We start from the raw sequence: 22,657 nt of genomic DNA, 5'->3' as shown, positions 1-22,657 counted from the left end.
CAAAAATACTCAGCTAGGAGGTTGGAATTTGGAGAGAAACCCAGGTCCACAGGAACTGCATTCTCAGTGGCAACTGTTGTCTCTTCCTTTTCAGGCGCTGCCTACCTGCTCGCCAAGACGGCCTGGTCTCAGAGCACGACCCACAAGGCCAGGCAAACGCCCAGCGTCCCAGCGGCTGCAGACATGGCTCACTCTGCCCACCTGTGAACCACGGCCACGACACCACAACGGGGACTCGGCCCCCTGAATTCTCTCTGATGCCTCAGTCATGTCCTGGTCACACCCCTCTTGGTTCTGTGAGGCTACTTAGGAAGAGAAGTTTCCCTCACTGAAGAAAAGGGAGACAGCATGAAAGAAAACAATGTCCCCAAAAGAGGCATTTGTGATTGACATAAATGGGGATGTTCCCTTAGGAGCATCAACCCTCAAGGCAGAAGCAAACCCCCAGGCCATTTATTTCTCCGCCTATTTACATGCTATGGAAAGAAGACGTGTGTAAGTTTCCTGTGGTTTTACACTGGAAACCGATGCTCCAGGAAAGGAAGCTGTAGGTTCTAGACATAGCAGGTTTCTTTTGGGATTCACACATTGGGCGTCTGGCACTACCCCCTAAATGGTACTTTTGTTGTCTTTTCTTTCAAGACAGCCAGCTTCTTCCAAGATCAGAACCGCCTGCTGGCCTCTCTTGGTAAACAGCCCACCAGCTCTCTTGGTAGATCAGATGTTTAATAGTCAGCCTAACTTACTGTTTATCTAAGTAGCAGTTATGACTGTGATGAAATAATGCTTTAACTGCAGAGGAAGCATTACAGATAGCTCCCACGTGGAATCTAGAGGCTGGGAATGGCCAACAGTGCATCCTGTACCAAGAGGAGAGGACCACTCCACCGTGCCTGGCAGTTCTCCATGTCAGAGATGCCATCGTTAGAAGCTGCTCCAAAGACCTAAGGGAGATGTGCCCCAGAGAAGCATATGGACCCGATCCTTTCCACTGAGGCTCAATGGCCCAGCAAAATATGAAAGTGAGACCTGTGCTCCTAAAGCGTAACAGTCTAGAGTCAGTGGAGTTCGTGAAACAAGCTCACCACCGCAGGAGCAAATCCCAGCAGGTGAGATTCAAGGAAGATGGGACCACAAAGAACCCGACTGGCCTAGCTGAGGTTGACGTCCACACTCCTGAAGACCCAGTGGTGATGAGGAAGACTCAAGCAGCCAGGCACCATCACCCCCCCACCTACTCGCTCTCCTTCCCCAGGTCCCAGAAGGCAGGGGGCTTTCGGAACATTGCAATCCAAACCTCCCCCAGTCTCAGGAAGCATTTCCCAGTTTTCAAAAGGAAGAAACTCACATCTAGCAAGTCCCTGGTGGAAATGCCAACAACATGCCCAAGTGCCATCCAGGTCAACGGCACCCTCTCTGAGCAGGACATTGTATCTTCTAACCTTGCCTACCTGAGGTTGGCTCAGCATCTTGAGGATGGGCCTCAAAGGGTCAAGGTGCCCCACCCATTTCCCCCTGGGGTGTCCAAGGTGCAGAGCAACGGGCCCGTTAGCATCTGCTTGGAGGCAGGAACCTGGAGGTCTGCAGAGAAAGCAACAGCTGCCATTCAGGTCCCAGATGATATTTATCACAGTCCTTCCTGGGATGCCAGAGAGTCCACTTTCAGTCCACACAGGTCGGCTGAAATAAGCAACTCTATACACCCTTTGGCTGACCCGTGTGCAGGTGATAGGAGAAGGGTGACTCCACCAGATTCAGCAAGATCCCCCTCCTGCTCAAATGCCACCAGCGGTGCCAACCACACGCCAGGCACAGAGAAACTCAAACCTGAATTGCTTTTGCCCAAAGACAACACTGATGACAAAGACCTCGGCCCACTGTCATCGCAGTCAAAGGAAACATGTGTTCCCTCACCTCCACGGACTCACAGCTCCCCCTCGCCAGGTTCGCACAGCCAGCCAGCCCACCCAGCAAGAGCCCCAGACTGTCCTGCATCCAGTGGCAATCACCAGAATCTGGCGTCACTCAAAACTCAAAGTGCATCAAAATCCTCCCCTGTGTGTCCGGAGCAGATGGCAAAGGAGCCCACTCAGGGGGACCCCCTGGAGTTTCCAAATTGTCCAGGAAGCAGTCACCTCCCATCTTCCCTTCCCAGGAGCGAGACCAAACTTCAGAGCAACAGGGAGATTAGTGGCATTAATCAGATTCACCTGGCACGGGGGGAGCTCTGCGACCTCCAAGGCCGGCTGCAATCCGTGGAGGAATCTCTGCACTCGAACCAAGAGAAAATTAAAGTCCTTTTGAATGTAATTCAAGACCTGGAGAAAGCTCGAGCTCTCACAGAAGGGTAAGGGGAATTTTTTTCATATTAAAAACTACCAGGTGAAGTCGTTTGCCAACACAGGGGCAGAGTGAGAGCATTTCCACCAGGAAAATGTCTCCGAAATGGTTAAGGTCTGTTGCTTCTCCAAATCGTAACCAATAGCCTTCCTTTGCTCAGACTGGGTTTCATTTAGTTCTGGGCTTTGGGGGATTTGTGTGGATTTCCACTGCTATTTGTTTTTGTTTTCAGGTATTACCAGGCTAGAGAAAGGCAGCAATAAAGCAGCAGGCTCAAAAATGATTTTTATAAAAAATCATTTTTTTTTATAAAAAATGAGGCCAGGGTTGGCCAATGATGGGGGGTGGAAGGATAGCAGGAAGGTACTTCCCCCACCCCATGCTCTTAGGAGTCCCTGCATTTGCAAGGTATCTTAGTTCTTTGTGTGTTTGTCACAAAGGACGTAAGGTGCCCATTAAGTTACTCCTGACCTGCCCCCGTACTGACCACATCGATGACTTGGGCTGATCCATCTCTGACCAACTAAGTAGGAAGTGAAATGAGATCACAATTCTGCGAAGAGAAAACAGTCACACAATGCTTTCCTGGGTGACTCAGCACCAGTCCAGGGAGGGAAGAGCAGCTATTTGTTTAGGTGTGGAGTGCTCGTCTTTCCAGAGAGATGAGATGTCTAAAGACAGAGAGGCAGCAATGGCTAAAGTTCATCGTTACAAAAGTGATCCTTGAAACCAAAAACACTGTGACTCTGTAATACCTTGAAATAAATAAAAAGGGAAAAAAAAAAGAAGGGGTGGGCAAGAGAAGGAACTGGCATTGCTGTTATAAACCAGCATCTCAGCTGCCACATCGGAGAGTAGCACTGAGACAGTGCGGAGGGAAACGCACCGAACCAGGGGGTCGGGAGTTTTCATAATCCCCTTCTGCGCCCTGCAAAGCCCTCCTCTCATAGCACCGTCATCAGCACGGAAACCCTCAGACTGAAAAGTGTTTAAATGTGTATAAAGCCCTCTAGAACTGTGAGCTCTTGCTGGCATGATTTTCTTATTTATTTGTAATGCTCATGCAACTTCAGAGCATCGTGAATGCCGTGCTGTAGGGACTAAAGGGACCAGTTGGGAGAATGTGCGTGGCCCACAGGGCTTTTGCCCCTAGACTGATCCAGCGAATGCTCTGTCTTGCAGGCGCCACTTTTACCGAACTGGCCAAGATCTCAACAACTGCAGTACCTGCCAGAACACGGCGTGCATCATCTACAGGTACCTGGCCATAAGCAAGGCCTGCTCTGTAGACCAGGAAGCCGCAGGGTCCACTGAGCACTCCAGCAAACTCTCTTAAATGCAGAAAGTCAAGAGGTAGAGACAGGAGGCCTTTGAATACCTGAGACTTAAAAAACAAGGAGTCCTACTATGAAATGTCAACATCTGGTTCCAAGGCAGGGTTGCTTGTTTTCGTTATGACAGGTCTATGAGCATATTCTGTTGATGTAATCCTCCCGACATTTGTCAAACACTAAGTACAGTCACTATGGTGAGCCCGGCGTGCACAATGGCAGTCCGGCTCACAGCTAGACCTCGTGAGGTGGCTGTTACGGTCCTCAGGGAAGTTAAACCATTTGGCCCAGCTCATGTCTTGCATTTTCTGAGAGCAGAAAGAGCCAGGTTTGAGACTCACATCCAGATTTTTCTAATCCCAAACCTGTGATAATAATGATTCCACCACACTGCCTCTTCCTCGACAGTAGCTACCCCATGCCAAGCACTTACTACGGGTCAAGAACTATGCTGAGCACTTTCTGTTCAGTTCTCAGTACGGTATTTCCTTCCAGTGCAGGGCATGGTGCTGCAATAAAGTAGATTTTTATAAGTGATAAAAGGAAACATTATATAGTGATAAGAGCACTAAACTTTGAGTCAAAAGACCTGTGTTTTAATTCCCAAGTCAGATAACTTGGGCTGGGCTCAGTTTCCTTGTCTATAGGGTGGGAACAGTTATCCCTATTCACAGGTGCCATGAGGACAAAATGAGACAATACAGGTGAGTGCTCTTGTAACTGCAAAGCCCTGTACAAACCAAAGGGTTGATTACTGTTATTACTAGAAAGATCAATGCCCCCTTAGCTGGAAGCCCACTTTCAATGGCATGGTAGAAAAGTGGTCAAAAGCAGTCATTTCAGTTGATGACATCTAATTTTGCTTGACAAAAGTGAACAGTGCTGCTTTTTCCATTACTTTTCTATTTCTGATGAGAACAGCAGCGCAAGGCCTGAGCAAACTGGAGCTCAATTGGGTTGCCTATGTGTTCTTTTAAAAATTTCTCATTCTCTCTGGCAAAATGCTAAGGTTTCATTTTAATAGGATACCATGTGCCTAGAAGTCAGGAGGTGCTCACACTTGGGCAGGGCCTAGGGCATCTTCTCACTGAGCCTCTTTAAGCAGTTGTATAGGACCATGTGGCTTCACCAAATGACAGAAGATTCAGAACTGTTCACAGAAAATACCTTTCACCTCAATGTGAAGTTGCCTCTCGTAAAAGGGGTCCCTGGGAAAGCCCTGTAGCAGGGTAAGATCTAATGGATGAGCTAACAGTCTCACCCATTGCTACCTTTTTGCTTCTTTGTTTACACCTCCTATTTTAAGTAAATTTTCTAATCACTAGGACAAAATTTATTAAATGTCTAGACAGCTAGGGAGGAGAAGAAACTATTCATCATAAGCAAGAAGAATTAATTTGAACTAACCTCCGTTTGAATTTTGGATAGTCTCTCTTCAGCAGCCAGGAGATGTATTTTCTATTACTTTATACTATCTTTTATTTGGCTTATGCGACGGTTATTTCCCCTGTCCACTAAGAGTTCCATGACCTGGCCGTGAGCAAGTCATTTCTAGCCTTTAAGTTTCCTCTTCTGAAAAATGAGGGCCTTTAATTAGAGCGTCCCAGTGGCCCCTTTTAGTTCTGACATTCCGATATTCTAAGCTGAATTAAAAGTGACAATATTTGGCTAAACTATGACCTTCCAGCAAGTCCGAGAATGTTTGTATTTTTCTAGCGCTTACCTCAAACATCCCAAGCAAACATTCTAAATTAAGTTACACCCTTGATGGGTTAGGGAACCTTCATGCACACCTCGCTTTCCAGAAGAACAGCAACCGTATGCATATATCCCTCATTACCATTCAAAGCCAGACTCTTCTCTCAGACAGTGTCCGCATCCTTGTATCTAAGCCATTGCGAAGGAACGGGCAATTAATTCGATGAAAGCAGAAAGCTCAGAACATCCCCATCGTAGTAACAGTGGGAAGATGAGAGTTGTCATTTATTTTTTTTTTTTTAGCATTTCAAATGACTTCAAACTTGTGTCGTGTCCTGGAAAGTCAGATCTTGGAAACGAACGAGTAAGTGATGTGAAATACTCATCCCCAGGCCCCGTTGAGCTGCGGTCTCTTTCCCAGATGACGGATGGGCTCCGTGCACGTCACTGTTCATAAAGCACACGGGCGCATGATGGATTGCCCACCGGGCCCTCTCTGGGGATGCTGCTGCTAAGGCAGCGATGCATAAGGCTTTCCAAGTTGTATTCCTTCACCAGCCAAAGGCTGTGGCTGTGCTGCTTGCTCCTATCAAGACATGCAGGGTCATTCGGTTCTGCCCATCGCATTCTCTCCGCTCCTGAAGCCCCACTGGCTCTCCTCCTAGCATCCATCCCTTGGATGGATCCTGTTTCATCAAGGAGCACCAACACCAATGCCTGAAGAGTCCATGCACGGCTCTTAGAATCTTTCTGGGGATTATATACACCAAGGAGAATGGACTCTTTTGAGTTTTCACTGCTGTAGGCTCCAAGGGAAGGGGGTGGAAATTGGCTCTAAACCTCAAGCTGGTTCCAAGCTGTTTAGGCCCCAGTCACTCACCTCAGCTCTCCTCCGCATTAATCCTAGGACAAGTTACCCAAAGGGCTGAGTGAATGCCACCTGTAGTCCCCAACATTAAATAACATCAAATTACTTCATGAGAAAGTCGTTCTCTTTTCAAATTTATTTCAATCCTTTCAACTACCTAGAGGGGGAAATCCGAGTTTGGTACTAAAACGTCTTTAAAACCTTCCTAATGCTTTCCTATCACATTTCTCTGCAAAGACAGAGCAGGACTCAGGTTAACAGCCCTGGGCAAGCACCAGTATCCAGCAAGAACGTAATAACTTTCAATTTTTTTATTGAAGCTTTTAACTTTAAAACTAATCCTCTTAGCTGTTTATTGTAATTGATGTAGGTCTCCATTTTCAAAAGTGATATTACCAGTTTTATATAAGAAAAGTTTTTAAATTTAAAAAAGTGAATTGATTTAGAGGAAAAAAATGTTAAGTAAATAATTGGGCAGATGGTGTGGGGAATCTCTCAAAATCCATGAAAGTGGTGAATTGAAATTTGGGAAGTGTTGGCCAAAGGAATCGGCTCCTTTTCCTCTTCTGAAGAACGAAAGGTCTCTCCCCGGCCTCCTCGCTCTCTCCCCCCTCCACCCATTCCTCTGCTGTTCGCGCTGTATCTGCACTCCATCTTCATGTTCACTCTAAAAATAGTCAGCAGAGCCTCTTCGGCAGACTTTGACCACACAGATCATGCATTTCTTTTCTGGATGTAACTCCCAGGGAAAATCTACTTGGTTTAAGTTGTAAAATGCCTCTAGCGTGTTTTAAGGGAAAATGATAGGAGGGCTTTTGCAGAAAAATTTTCATCTACCAGCCAAATGTGCTGCTTAGGAATTGGAAATTAAGGGTGAACTGCAAACTTTCCGTTTTTCAATGGGTAAAAGGAGAGGTTGGCCGGCCGTGTAAGATTTGAAAGGTGCCAGGGAGGGGAAAGAGAAACAGAAAAGCTACTGTTCACCCAGGGGTCTCCCTGGGCAGCCTGCCCTCTCTCTTCTCATCCCTAGCCTCTTCCCATCAACTCGCTCTGCACACATGGCCTTGATTCCTGTGACTCCTGCAGCATCACTTCCCCTGCCTTTTTCCTGAGATAGATTGTGTGTGTGTGTGTGTGTGTGTGTGTGTGTGTGTGTGTGTGTGTGTGTGTAATTTTCAACTACAGACATTTCCACTTAATACCCCAAGGCACCTCAAATTCACCACATCCCAAAACACATTCATCTTCCCCCACGAAAGTAATTCTCTACCCCATATTTCGTATTCCATTCACCACCGTGGACCATGAGGTGACTCCATAGGGAAACCACAGTCCGCCTGGGCCTACTCTTCTCCTCCACGACACACACCAAATCGGCTACTGATTCTAACTGCCACACCCGGCCCCTCGCTCCAACTCCCGGGGCTCAGGTTCAGCAAGGGTTTTCATCCTCTGTCACTTGAATGCTAATTGATCTTTCTGCCATAGGTCCCTGTCACCCCATCCCAAGGAATCCTCCATGCAGATTGCTAATTTATACCCGAAAAGCAGAATCTGACCATGTCACCCGCCTGCCCCCCCCAACCAATCTCATCCTGGTTCCTGCTGTTTCCATTAGCTACTTTCCCAAGGCCCTTCTAATGTGATGCTAAAGTCTTCTTCCCTGAGGCTCTGGCTCCTTCTGGCCACGGGGAACTACGCTGAGCTGACAGTTCCATCTAGCCTCAGTGCCTTTGCACCGGCTCCCCCACTTTCCTGGCATGCCTTCCTGCCTGACTTTGGACATTTCCTAGTCTTGCAGCGTAAAAGCCAGTTCTCTGGCCAACCTTACACACATCCTCAGAAGGGCCACCAAGGCGTGTGTGTTCCTCTGCTACACCATTGATCCTATTGTGTCATAATGCAGTATTTATGAAATCTTTCCTTTGGAAAATGACTAGTCTCTCAAAGTCATGGGCCAGTTCCTCATATACAGGTGGTGCTCAATAGATTCTTATCCAAGAAAGGAATGACTATTGACAGAAGAGGAAGGAAAAGCAGTGGTAAGCTTAAGACAGCTGTTTACATTGCACAAAAGTAAAGTCATTGTTACCATTTGTTTACATCCCACCTTTGGGTGGGGCAAAAATGATTTAAGTTAAGCAAATGTTCTTATTAGGGAAGGAAGGCTTCTATGTAGCCAGTCCTCAATAGATCCTTTTGAACCGAATCTAACAATGACTGAATGTAGAACATGGATTGCCAATTTTAAAATATCTGGAACATCATATGCTTCCAACGAGATGTAACCGAATCAAATCTTTCTTTGATGACTCAGAGAGCTTGCTGCACTTTCACAGGACATTGAGATCCTTCTTCTTCACGGCCTTCCGGACGTCACTGCCCACCACTTCTGCACCAGTTGTGGGGGGAAAGGCAAGGTCTGACTGTAGAGACCCACAGCACTCCCGCCAGGCTAAAATATCTGCTTTCTGTCCCGCTCCCCAGCCAAGTGCCCAAATGCTGAACTGCCCCAGTGATGGCTTTGGAGGGGGGATGTACAGCATTAGATATGTAGGTTCTCTTGGTAAAATACCAAAACCCAGAATAATGCCTAAAATGTCCACATCCTAACTCCTGGGCCCTGTGAATATGTGACCTTATATGGCAACGAGGACTTTGCAGATGTAATTAAGTGAAGGACTTGAGATTGGGAGAGGACTATGGATTGTCTGGGTGGATCCAAGGTAACCACCAGGTCCTTGGAAGGGAAAGAGGGAGGCAGGAGAGTCTGAGAAGGAGAGGTGACGAAGGTCAGAGGCAGAGGTCAGAGCGATGTGGTCACAAGCCGAGGAATGTGGTAGCTCCTAAAAACTGGAAAAGGCAAGGGGTGTGTTCTCTCGTAGAGTTTCCAGAAGAGCACAGATCTGCTGACACCTTGGTTTACAGTTCTGAAGGACTTCTCACCTCCACAACTGTAAGAGTGAAATTTGTGTTCTGTTAAGCCATGAAATTTGGTAATTTCAGCAAAAGGAAACTAGTACACTCAGATTAAATCCTTATAATTCATGAACTACTCACATCCAATGAAAGGTCAATTTATTTGACCATGCTTTATTGTTTTTAAGTTACGACAGCCAAGGACAGGGATCTGTGGGGATGAAACTTAAGGGAAAGAAATGAGAAGAGAGCCACCACTTACGGGCCTCCATTATTTACTGATTATTTAAAGCACCTTTTGTTTCCACACTTAATCCTCACAATCATATGAGATAAAGTACCCCCATTTTACAGATGAAGGAACCGAGGCTAAGGGAGGGCCAGGCACTTGCACAATATTCAGATGAGGCAACTGAAGCCGAAAGAGATGAGGCCCCTGCATAATTATTCTAGAACTAACAATGGCAATGGTCACATCAGAGCACAGCGCTGCCTTCCTGCAAGCCGCTTTCCACAGCCTGCCACCTTCAGAGGCCGGACTCATTCGATGGATGTTAGAGTTCACTGGAATGTTCTACCACTGCTAAGTCCCATCTAGCCAAGGGCATCGTGTGGGTGTATGTTGAAGTTGTAGATGCTAAACAATGTCTCAAAGTGTGATCATGGCTCATCTGTGTCAGCACCCTCTGGGTCTCTGTTAGTACCGGTAGCTGGGCTTCACCCCCAAACCTGCTGGATCACGAGGTGTGGGGTAGAGGGTGAGAAGCTGCAGTTGCAGCAAGCTCCCTGGGAAAGGCTTCTGGAATGCTGAACTAGGTAAAGCCAGGGTTCTGAAAGGAGGAGATGACAGCTGATGTACTAGAAACGTTTGTGACAACCAGCTTACGGACAGAAAACACTCACTTATAAAATAGCCCAAAAACTAGCTTTAGTTTTTAATATATGCTTGGAAAGATGGGTTACCATTGTGCTTGGCTTTGGTTTTAGGGTTAGATGATCATACATAGGCTCAATTATATATGCAGGGTGCAGATGAGAATGGAGGCAAGGGAGGGGAGGAGAAGAGGGAGGGGCTGGTTTAAAGAGTAGCCGTATCTTCCGTCGCCTCCCGTTTCCAATGAGAAGACAAAATGAGTCCCTCTCTCAGGCCACTCTGGGGCCCAGGCTTGCATTATGCATTACTTAGGGGACTCGTCTGCAGCCTTTCCTTCCTCCTAGATCTCCCAGCTCCTGCGGCCTCATCTGAGATCAGGACTGACTGGCACTCCAGGCTGGGATGTCTCTTCCAATAAAGGTTAAGAGTAATAAAGCCTAATTCTGCTCCCCAGCCAAGAGCCCAACGCTGAGAACTGCTGCCTGGTGGGTTCTGGAGGACTGACAGGAGAGCTGTGTCAAGGGTGGGTATGCCAGCTGCTGATGACCACCTTTGGGACAAGAATGTTGTCATTCTGCACTCCTGAACCAGGGACTAACATGAAGCTAAATGCCATGCTGGAATGCCCACCACGATCACTCACTTCCTCAAACTCCAGACTGCGAGTTGCTCTTTTTCATTGATGCCCCCATTGTTAAGGTTCCTTCTGACCCAGACAGAGAAGAACGCATGACTACCCAAAAGGAGATTCACTGCCAGTGCCTCCCTTTGTACCTAGCAACCAGCCTTCTCACTCCTGGTGCTTCCCCATCATGGTTTTGCTATTCAGAGTACGATATGGAGGCTCCTTGGAACACAGACCAAAGCCTCACAGCCATGCATCCTGCAAGAGAAAAGCAAGGACTTCCTCTTATCCAGAAAAGAGAGCCACGCAAACCACCAGAGGTCACGTGGTTGGTGGCCTGAGAATTCTCCCTTGAATTTCCCTCTCCGGTTACACTATTTGGCCCCTGGGCTTTGGCCTTGCCTGCTGCCACTTAAAGCTATTACCTAACCAGAGAAAAAGGTTCTTCTCTAGAAATGCAATAGGCACTCAGTCCAACGGGCTTAGCAACCGACTTTCCACTTAAATTATTTAGTATTTTCCTTTTGTCTGCTTATGACATTCCCCAGCAAGGAGCCAGGTGAACTGTGAGAGCCCCATCTTCCAGCCACAGTCCGCTCTCTGGCCAGCAATAAAGTCTACACTAAAAAAACAATTATAAAGCACACAACAGATCTGTTCTTTCTAGCAAGCACAGAGGCATTTGCGCCTCTCCTCAAATCACAGTATGGACCGAGCAACACTATTTCAAACGCTGGTACAAAAACATCATGGCAATACCATCCAGCATCCCCCAAACACTCAACAACAAACAAGCTTAAGTTCTTTCTTTGGGAAACAGTCGTGAGTCTGGGGTGCATGTAAAAATTTCTGAGTCCCAACAGGCTGATATTCAAGGCATCCCTCTGTGTTCCCTGCTCCTACCTGGTGGTGTTATTCCTCTTTCTCTCCCTAGCATGTGTGGGGAAAGATGTAGGATTTACAGCATCAGCAATTTATCTGCAGTAAAAAATGAAACCTATTTTAATGCATTAATAGCTAAAGAGGCTGAAACATGCCATACATATACAACCAAACAAGTTGAGTATTTCCCAGGCATAACAAACGGGTGGCTGGTGGCACAGCGGCCACAGGTGACCACAGAGTGATCCAATCTTTATTTCTCTTTCAAGTTAAGGTCATAATTATTACCATTTGTTGAACCAGCCACGGCGCCAGGCATTTTGCTAAACACTGTATTTGTATCATCTCATTTCAGACTCCCAACAACCCTAAAAGGTAGGTAGGATTAATATTACCATTTTACAGATGAGGAAACTGAGACTCAGAGTGATCTACCCAAGACCTAATGGAGACAGGGCTCAACCCTAAGAGGGCTTTCAGGAGATTTTCCTGTCCCTTCCCCCCTTTCCTTTTGACCTTGCATCACCAGCGTTAAACTTCTCTGAGATGACCCACTGTTTCTGAGGGCTTCACATGCAGACTTTCTTGGCACAGAACCAAGAACACAGATTTCTTACAAAGACAGCTATCAGCAGAGAGGATTTCTGCCGCTCGATCCTGCTTATTTATGTGCCAAGCAGAGAACTGGTGATTTTCTGAGGACTCATGGCAGATAGATGTCCTGGGAGAAGAAGAGCACTTGCCAATTGGAAATGGCTGCAAGTTGTGAGCTCAAAATTATACCCTATAAAAAATGAGCAAACTGGTTATTAGGAGAAAGTTTGAGGAATAATATCCCTTCTAGGCTTTGAGGGGGAAGCACACAAACTGAAGTTCCTATTCCCCCAAAGATACTTTCCAAAGTGTCATAATTTATCCAAATGGACAGGAACCGCATAACCCTCGCTGCATCCATTGATTCTCACAGCTAATTCTTTAAAAAAGAAAGTCGCAGGAGCTCAATCAGTCAGTGGTGCACCTGGGCTCTGTGTGGGGAAGGACCACAGAAACGTTCCAGCAACAGATGAAGAAGAGGTGGAGAGGAATTTGAAACACGTTTTGTCTTTAGGGAGACATCATGGATCACTCCCTTCCCAGCCAACTTGCCTGGAGTGTGTGGTTGATGGCAGTGGCTTCTCAACATTTCCCTTTATACCAGAGCAAGGCTCACTGCTGAGAAGGACGTGCAAAGGGCCCACTGGAGACATCATCAGCCTGTACCAGATCTAAGATTGCTGAGCCCAGATATTACCTGGAACAGGCTGCCTCCTTAAGGGGTGGGTACCTTTGCCAGATAGGCAGCCTCCTTGTGAAGGGTGTCCTGAAATCTAGAAAGACTATGGCACGGTGGGCCTGGCAGCTGGTCCATAAAGAGCCCCCCATGCAGCCCAGCGTGGTCCATGTTAGGTCCAGTTCCACAGGGGACCATGATGTCATTCAGGAGCACCTGGCCTTGGTTACCCCATCCTACCTCCACCCAGAGGTGGCAATCAGGAATTCACATGGATGCAGATCACCATGGTTTTCAGTGTGCTGTATCTCAGTGCACAAGCTTTGGGGCTGGACAGCCACAGTTCAAATCCTGCCTCTGGCACTTGCTAGTCCATGTCCTAGGCAGAATATGTAATCTTTCTTTGCTTCAGTTCCTCATTGCAAAATGAAGGTAATAATTCTCACAAGGAAGTGTGAGAATTCATGAGAAGGAACATAAACTTGGAGCATAGATTTTACTCCATAAATGACAGTCACTCTTCTTATCACTATTATTATTATTGCCCCTTTAAATTACCATGCATCCTAATTTATTGTGGGCCAGGTACTCCCTTGTTATATCTTCTTCTTAGACCAAAATTCTGGAAAGAACCAGGCCCTTAGGCGAAACATTTGATCCTTCTTTAGAAAGAAAATCAAAGGACTAGGGGGCAGGAAATCAGGTGCTATAGGTTGAATGTTTGTGCTCCGTTTCCCCAAATTCATATATATTAATTCCCAATGCCCAATGTGATGATATTTGGAAGTGAAAACTTTGGGAGGTGATTCTGTCATGGGGGTGGAGTCCCACTCCAATGTGATTAGAGCCCTTACAAAGGAGACCGCAGAGAGGCCCCTCACTCCTGCCATGCGAGGTCACAGGCAGAGAACACAGCCGTCCATAGACCAGGAAGAGTGCCCTCACCAGACACGGATCTGCCAGAGCCTTGATCTTAAACTTCCCAGCTTCCAGAACTGTGAGAAATAAATGTCTGTTGTTTACACACCATCCGATCTGTTATTTTGTTATAGCAGCCCAAACAGACTAAGACATCAGGCTGAGATTCCAATCATAACCCACAGTGTGACCTCCTTTGCCAACTTGCTTGTCTGTCAAAGGGGCATACCAACCTTCCTGGACTGCCCTTAGGATAAAATGAAAACACAGATCCGAAGTGCTTTGCAAATTCAAAAGTGTTATATAAAACTAACAGGTTTCTGTTATTTGTTTGTTTCTATATAAACTTTGATCTCCTTTTGGCTTATCCAAAATCAGTTTGCCCAGCCAAGATCCTGCAGCCAGAACCTAGCTCCGTTGTTTGCTCATGTATTTATGTATTTATCTTTTTTTGCTATCGGCTTCTCACTGTATCTTCTTCCAGACAAGTCATGACTTAGGGCTCTTGCTGCTTCCAATTACCTAGAAAAACATCCTTCTGTGTTCTGGCTAGCATGATGGCTGGACCATTGATCTGTCAGCTAGATTAGTGATCTGCCCTCGAGAGGGAAACCTGAAAGTTCTCGTCCGTTCCTGGTGTGCACATCGCTCACTTACTAAATGCAGTGTGGCACCGTGCTCAGACATCCTGGGTGTGAAGGGCCCTAAGGCTCCCCAGACAGTGAACTTGCCATCCCTGAGTCACAGGTCCCAATTCCCACACATCCTCCGGAAGACCAGCCCCATACATGTCAAATGCTCTGAGTTGTCTCCATGGCTTCTGTCCTGAATCCTGCATGATAACAATTTCTTGCCTACTATTTGCTCCTACTGTAAGCTGGGGCTCTGCAAATCCTAAGCGCTCAACACTCATCTTCCTCCTTATGATCCTGCATGGAATCTACAGTATATATGGAATTCAGATGGTAGAAAAAGGCATGGGTGGGAGGGTAGGGAGGGTAAGAGGAAGGAGAAAAGGGGATGAGGTTGGAAAGGTTGCTGGTGCTCTATATTGATACTTTAGCCAAAACCCAAAACAGAGAGTCCCTCCCCAGTACCTATAAACAACCCTCTGCTAAGAATTTACTTGAATTTTCACCAAGATGGCAACTTGCTCTTCTTTTCACGGGGTTCCTGAACATGGTGTAAGTTGGCTGAGTAGGAAGTTGAGGGGCATCTCCTCTTTTCCAGTCAGCCTCAAGAGGAAAAGCAGATGAGAGGGCACTGCCCCCTCCCCATTTATAAGGCAGCTGCCACCAAAGCAAAATATACTCCCTCTCCTCCCCTCTAAACTAAACAGTAGTTTGTCAAACGGATGAATAAGAAGAAAAGTGGCAATTTTCCTTTATGCTAATAAATTGCTTTGGCCTAAAAAACATTAATCAATTTCTTTCCAAAGTGCACACACTTCTCTATATTCTGCTATTTGCCTGGCCTTGAAAAGAAAGTCACTTTCAATCCCCTTTAAATTGTCAAGACCAGTGGGGGCAGTCACAAGACGGGAGTGGGGAGCTCCCTAAATCCCAGTGATTATAATGGAAACCTGCTGTGTTTCCATAGAAACACAAAGAGGGCATTCTTCCCTGGATGTGGATGGAGGGGGGGTGCCCAGCGTGGCGAGGTGCAGGGCTGCTCAAGAGCAGAAGGTGGGTGCCATGGAGGGAGTGAGGCATTTGGCCCTTGAGACAGGAAGACCTAGTGACAGTGACGAGAGTGGAGTGGGCAGAGACCGTGCACTACGTGAGGGGAATTCACCTGTTACTGCGGCTGGCAAGGTATAAGGAAGCTGGTATAACTCCCACGCTCAACTGAGTAGTGGAGACAGGAAGAACGTGCCCAGGGTCACCCAGCCAGGAAACAGGACAGCCCCAAGTCCAGCCAGGGAGTGTTCAACGCAGAAGGCCTGCCAGTTCTATACACATTCTGGAAGCGCTCACAGCATTATTTTTTTTTAATAGGTATTAGGATGCTTGTAAATCTTGACAAACCCAGGTAGTCTGTTGTCATTGTTGTTTGTCTGAATTATAAAGTCAGAGAAAGTTCACATAGATAGAGATGAAGGCAGCTGGTGCATGTGTGTGTTTGTACTATTTGGTAGTAGCATATGGATAAATAACTGGAAAGTAGGAGCAGTTGAGAGAAATAAGAAGTATATTTTGAAAACAGTTGTTATTTAATCACCTATCTCAAATGCCGGGAAGTAAGAGCCACAGGACAGTATCCATGTCTGTCTATGTCTGTCTAGCTTGCTGCTGTGTCCCTGGAACCTAGCACAGTGTGAGGCCCAGAGCAGGATGGATGGATGGATGGATGGATGGAATGTTCTGGACCAGCAAGCACTAGGAAATCCTAGACTCCTGGAAATCCTAGAGGGGGTGCCCATTCTATTTGGGTCCATCTGATGTTCTATGGTAAAGATTATTTTTCTGCCATGGTAGAGAGTGCAGGGCTATTTCCACAGCTAGGAGAACTGTGAATATGGATGTTCCCTACCTGTGAACCATGAGTGTTCCCAGTGTCAGAGGGGTGAGAAGCAGAGCTCCCAACTCACTGTTTTAAATTCAACCTTGCTGCAATGCAGAGGTTGCCCAGCCTCTGAATCTACCTCCTTAAGCTTCCACTGAGGAGAATGGGGTGCAGGCGGTGCACCCACTCTACCTCCTGTGACAAATAGGGGTGCAGCACCAGGTGATGCATCCAGGAAGTGGGAGACTCAGCATGTGAGTCTGTGGACGCCTCTGCCCACTGACCTGGCAAATCCTGGGCTTTGGCTGGAAGGTCTATTCTAATAGCTATTGATGTTGGCTGGCATTTACTGAGCACACAGAGCCACTGGATCAGCTGTGCCAGGAGGCCAGGGCCAGTGTCTGCCTTTTACTATTCCTTTCCCAGCTGCTACAGCAGGGCCCAGCACATGGAATATATGTTTGTTGAATGACTGGCTGAATACTTGGAGCCTGCTCTGTGCTGCATGTTGTACATGCACATGGCACTTGAACTTCACTGAGATCCTTTGATTAGGTAGGGTACTCATTTCATAGAGGAGGCCATGTTGGCATGAAAACGGGAAATGAATTCCCCCAAGATCTCACAGTTGATAAGTTGTGGAGCTTTGCTTTAAAAAACAGCCTGTGTTTCATCCATTATGTAGGTCATCCGGCCAGGATGATGTCCCTATAGAGTGGGCCGGGGTGGAGCAGAAAGAGAAAGGACGTAAGGAGAGGAGAAGAAAACCTGGGTGAAATTTATCAAAAATACAAAAACAAAACAATGAGATGCCCTTCCCCAACGCTACCCAGTAACCGAAGCCCCAGCAGTCTGGCCCTTTGTGCTGTTTGGCCCTGCCTCTTCCAGCTCGGAATTCAGGACAAGGTGGCCTTCGGGGGTTGTCAGTCATGTGTGGCAGTGTGATGGGCCTTTTCAGCAGCACTCACTCTGATCCTGGCTCTGGGAGGCGACATGGGGATAGTACACAAGGACAGGTGTCCCTTTAATGACAGCTGATCTTCAGCCCTTGCTGGGTACAAAGGCTCTAGCCAGTCAGGCCACATCACAAACCGACAGGGGGTCTTTCATCTTCCACGTACAGCATTTCGTTTCCCCCCCAGCTAAACAACATGCACTGTTTTCACGATGACACTTCCCACACGCCCACGCTGGCTCCTCATCCTCGAGCCTTCTGGGAGCCCTGGTATGAAAGCAGGTAACAGACACATCTAAAGCTTCGGAGCCTTCTTACAAGTGTCCTGCCATGCACTGAAAACTGCTCCATCAGTGACTCTTCCATTTGGAGGGAAGTGTGCAGTTAGGGACAGAGGGCGAGGGGCTCACCCTTTCTGGCCTGGCTCTCTGGGCTCCAGGGAGACTAGGACAGAGTGACAAGGCAGGCTGAGTGGCCCTGAGGCCTCCCAGGCATATAGAGGTCAGGGTAGTGTCAGCACCCCTGCTCACAGGCCAGAGCCCCTGCTGACTCCCAACTCGGTCAATCTCTAGAACCCTGGTCCCCGACAGCCTCCTCATGTACCGCGCAGACCTCTGTGATAACAAGCACAACACGGTGGTGTCTGTATGTTAGTGACGTCAACACACACAGGGAAGATAGCAAAAAAAAAAAAAAAATGGAGTTAAGAAACGTCCATCAATAGAGGAGTATTTAAATACATCTGTATTGAGGAATACTATCAGGCAGTCTCATATGTAAAGTTCTCCAAGATACACTGTTAAGTAGAGAAGCAATTTAAAGAGCAAGGCATCATATATCAGCAGTAATGATGCTAACGACGATAATAATGAGAGCAACAGAAGCTAACACATATGTCAGGCTTAGTGTCCGCCAGGCACCACTCTGAGCACTTCATTTATATTTTCTCACTTTACACATGTTACTTCCAAAGAAAGCCTTTGAGACAGGTGCTAGTATTGCCTCCATTTTACAGATGAGGAAACTGAGCTGGCAGTTTTTTTGTATGTTCCTCTGTATTATTTAAATCTTTTGTAATGAGACAGTTTTCATGCATAACATGGGCAAAAAAATTAAAAACCATGAACAATTAGGAGCATTAAATAAATGTAGGAGAGAGACGATATTGACTGAATACCTACCACCAGGCTGCCATGTTACATGTCTCATTTATACTTAATAACTTGCCTGTGAGGAAGGCATTACAGGCGCCAATTCAATCAACGAAGAACTGGAAGTTCAGAGAGGTTGCGTAACTTTCCCAAGGTCACACAGCCAGTAAGTACCTAAGGATCTGGGATTCAAATCCCAAAGTGCATGCCCTTCCATGTCAGCTGGGCATTTGGTGACGCTAAATCAGTCTGTGCTGATTTGAATGTGCTTTCCTTCCTTCTTCTCTATGTTTTTCAGTGTAGAGTATGATTTTCGGCAGCAGGAAGGCCGCTTCCATGAAGTTCTGCAGAGTCTGGAGGAAGCCGAGCCAGCTGAAGAGGCATCTCCCCCACCAAAGTCCCCAGCAGAACCCCCAGTCCCAGAAAAGCAGGACTTAAGGCGGAAAACCAAGAAAGTGAAGAAGAAATGTTTTTGGTGGATCTGAGTTCACTGGGACCATCCCCTCCACCCTCCCCTTGTACCTCCCTGAGATGGGGAAGCCACTGCCCTCGTGGCCTTTCCTGCTTCTCTGCAAAGGCCCCAGGCTGTGAGCCCCTTGTCCTGTGAAGCGGGAGAGCCTTGGAGCTGGTTTAGCCACCGCCGGACACCTGATCGCCATCCTCACCTGAGTGCGTGCCACTGCTTGCTGAGGACTTCATGGACACTAGAGTGACCACTTGCCAAGTTCTCTGTCCCACAAGGCCAGGCCTCAGCCTGGTTTGCAAGTCCAGATTCCCACCATGAGCAAACCCCCACGACACCTTCCAACACCTCCATGGTCTAAGCACTTCCTTCCCATCCTAGGTTCATCAACCCAAAAGAAAAAAAAAAGTGTTGTGCAGAGCTAGAAGACAGAGAAAGGTTATAAGCAGATATCCCAGAAAAAAAAATTAGATTAATAAACTGGAAGTTTCTAAGATAGCAGTGTACATGAGCACAACAGAGTAGGCAGGGCAGAAGAATGCAAGAGCACCCTGGTATATTGGGGTCACTTTCATTTTTAATTAGCCCCTTGATTCCAAATCAAGGATCTGTCATCGCATGCTGTGCAGGCCTCACTGTGTGTGGCAGAGTAAGGTCACTCCAGGGCATGAGGAACATAGTGTGGATGGTCTGAGCAACTGTAATTCCAAGAGGGTTTCAGCAGTTGTAGCTATGCCAGGGCCCACCCGGAACCATCATGCCTCTGGCCTGGGGCCTGAGACCACCTGGCGAATCGGTGGAATCTGGTTTGAAGGTTTGAACTTTTAAGATTCCACAGCAAGATTTAAGATCATGAGATCCAGCCGCCTGTCTGTCAGTTACATCTTAGTCAGTAACCTAAATAAGCCTAAGATAAAACACAATACTCGTTCCCGTCCATTCGTACCTGCAGCAGCCTTGTAGATAGGCGCAAACTTATATTAATCAACCATCTCCCTTCCTAGGGACCAGGCAATGGTCACCTGACTGAAGAAGCAGCACGAGTGGGGATGAGGATATAGGGTTCACCCCCCCCATTTTAGCATTAAAGACCTTTTTTTCCCAAAGTCTGAGTTCTTTAAGGTCTGGCTCATTCTTTGACAAGACCCCCATACTTGTGGGTCCAGTGAAACTTGCATGGCTGAACAAACTACTAAAGTAATATAATTAAGTAATCGCTACATACTCTTGGGGATGAGGGGTAAGATGGCAAGGCTCAGATTCCTTCCGGTTAAATTAAATTCTCTACCAGCCTGTGGTTGGATTGATGCTGCTAGAAAGGGATCCTGAAGCTAAATATACATTAACGAAGGAGACATTTAGTCATCCCCTTTGCGGAAGACCTGGTGTCTGAGCGCAGCACCCCGTGTGAACCGGGGATGAACGCCCCCCACTGCAAATTGAGACTAATTGAGCAAACCACTCCGACAGTTTCACCTTCCTTGTCACAGCGCTGCAGTGCACAGAGCTATTTCCGTGAGAGCAAGAGGGAAATTTGGCAAGGAATTTCGGCTTGCACTATTTAAGTCCTGGAATGTCATTCAAGATGTTCTTGTTCTGTTTCTAGAGTAATGTTTAAACCCACAAAATGAGACCGGAATATATAATGTCAAGTTAGAATTAAGATAAATACACTTGTCATACTTAGGAATCCACATTTCAATAAGATATGCTACCACTGGCTAAAAGCCACAGCTCTTTCTTTCTGTATCCATAGGATCAATTCTCAGTTGGCCCAAGCAATGGAAAAGAACAGCATAAAGGATAATCCAATAAAGCAAAATCCTTTGGGATCTCTTACGTAATTTTATCTTGTAATAGAGCTTCCATCCTCATTTGCTTTGCTTACACTAATTTCAAATGAATTTATATTCTTGAGCACCGTGTAGAATAAAAATAATCCTGTTCCTAGAATTAAGAGACCCAGGAAACCAAGCAGTCTATTCTACTACCCTTTGGCAAATGGCTTAAATCTTCAGGGCCTGTTTATCCATTCTTGACTGGAGACAAGAACACCTGCTCTACCTTCCTACTCTGTAAACTCCGTGCACGTTCCAACATCCCGTGAGCTGGATCACTGGGCAAAGTTAGCCTGGAAGGATGAGATGTCTGAGGTACCTCACACAAAATTAAGAAGCTCATGTAGTCAGACACAGACACTGAGTTGGGAGCCTCAGATAAACCCTCAACTGAATTAAATAAATCTGAGGTTGGAAAATGTTGGCATTTCTAGAAATAAAACCAACTGAGGCCACAATGATCCTAATCAAAGCACAACACTGCATTGCTTGGGCCATCAACCTGAAACCGGGAAGGCATTCTCTTCAGAAAATGTAACATTTAAGATCATGATGAGGAAAATGGATTGGATAAATATCTTCCTGAAGAACAAAAATGATCATCCCTATGTTTAAAAAAACCACACAGGCATATATACCAAAACTCTATACTCATCTACTCATGTGAAAATCACTGCTTTTTTGTAAAATATTATGTGACATCTACCATGATATTCTACAGAAATGCTGTACTTGAGGTTGTATGGTTTTATGGAGAGATATTAATTTAGCAAAAATTACTTTTATAAAATTGAAAGTAAAAAGACCAATACATTAACTTAAATTGCAGGAGTTCATGTAGCTGCTTTCTCTGTAGTTTAAAAAGAAAATGCGTACTCACTATCCTTGGAACTTAATACCAGCTCATCTATAGAGCATCTTCTTAAAGACAATGTACTAATATAAGGTTTTGTAAATTTCTAAACTGTTTTAAATGGGATATTATCTTTTGCAATAAACTTACATATTTTTTCTAGGTTTTAAGACTCTATTACTAGCTTGGGTTGATTTGGGCTATAAAATTTAAACTTAAGAAGGAAACCTCAGTATTCCTAAGAGCAAGTATGGCTTTCATTATAGTTGTGTTTATGTATTTCTTAGAGAAACAAATAAACACAGCACAGATTCTGAACCGAGTGTCACAGTGATCACACAGAGCCACTCCCAACCTCATCAAGACAACTACACGTTCATGATTCCTATCGCCATGCCCATACACCTGAACTCTGATTTATTTGATGTTTTTCTTTAATTATTTTCCCCTTAATTTTGTCCCTAAAAGGTAACTTTATATCACCAATATGAGAAAAACCAATATCATGTTCCAAAAATAGAAGATGAGATCAAAATAATTTTATTAAATTCTTGCTAAACACTGTTGAATGTTGAGGGCGCTATGCCTGAGACCAGCTGTCTTTGTTAAAAAGGGATATTAGCAAATATTCAACACACACTAAAGCCACATTAACACCAAACCCATTTTCTACTTGACTAATCAGGATGTTTGAGAGAGAATTGAAAAGAAAACAACTTTCCTATCATGTGAGTCCATGTTTTTTTCCCCCCGCCTTGTCTATGGACCATCTAAAACCAGGTTGTTTATACCTGACGTGTAAATCTCCCACTTTGGGCCACATCAATTCAGGGAAACAAAAACAAAAACAAAACCCTGGACACAGAATCAGAAGTCCTGGGTTTGAAAGCATTCTGCTATCTTCCTTTTGCTGAGTGACCTTGAGCAAATTACTCAATCTCGGAGCCTGATTCTTCTTATAATGCTAAACATAACCGCTGCATCCCCAAAGTGTCCTGACAATTAACTGAATGAAAGCTCAAATAAAGTGGGGCACCCAGCAGGTGCCCAATAAATGCGTATTCATTTGCGGAGTGAAGTAAATTGGGAGAGAGGATGGAAGAGGGCACCAAGAGGTTGCAGTGGTTTTCAGAAATGGACTTAAGACTTCTCAGGGCAAGGAAGGAA

The 22,657-nt window shown here is 46.0% G+C and overlaps 2 protein-coding genes across 2 annotated transcripts in view; one reads left to right on the top strand and one right to left on the bottom strand.

The window, feature by feature from the left end:
• DOCK2 (dedicator of cytokinesis 2) overlaps positions 1–22,657 on the bottom strand; it is a 392,475-nt gene that overhangs the window by 183,294 nt on the left and 186,524 nt on the right. The gene's annotated exons all lie outside the window — the stretch shown is intronic.
• On the top strand, positions 14–21,795 carry INSYN2B (inhibitory synaptic factor family member 2B). The gene is made up of 3 exons (XM_012780955.3): positions 14–2,347; positions 3,523–3,597; positions 18,635–21,795. Exons 1-3 carry the CDS (start codon positions 1,002–1,004, stop codon positions 18,819–18,821), a joined length of 1,608 nt encoding a protein of 535 aa, XP_012636409.2. The 5' UTR covers positions 14–1,001; the 3' UTR covers positions 18,822–21,795.

The sequence above is a fragment of the Microcebus murinus genome, chromosome 21, assembly GCF_040939455.1.
Source record: "Microcebus murinus isolate Inina chromosome 21, M.murinus_Inina_mat1.0, whole genome shotgun sequence".
In the NCBI taxonomy this organism is placed as follows: domain Eukaryota; kingdom Metazoa; phylum Chordata; class Mammalia; order Primates; family Cheirogaleidae; genus Microcebus; species Microcebus murinus.
The sequence above is the reverse complement of the archived record's forward strand: the minus strand, read 5'-3'. Positions and strand labels throughout refer to the sequence as shown.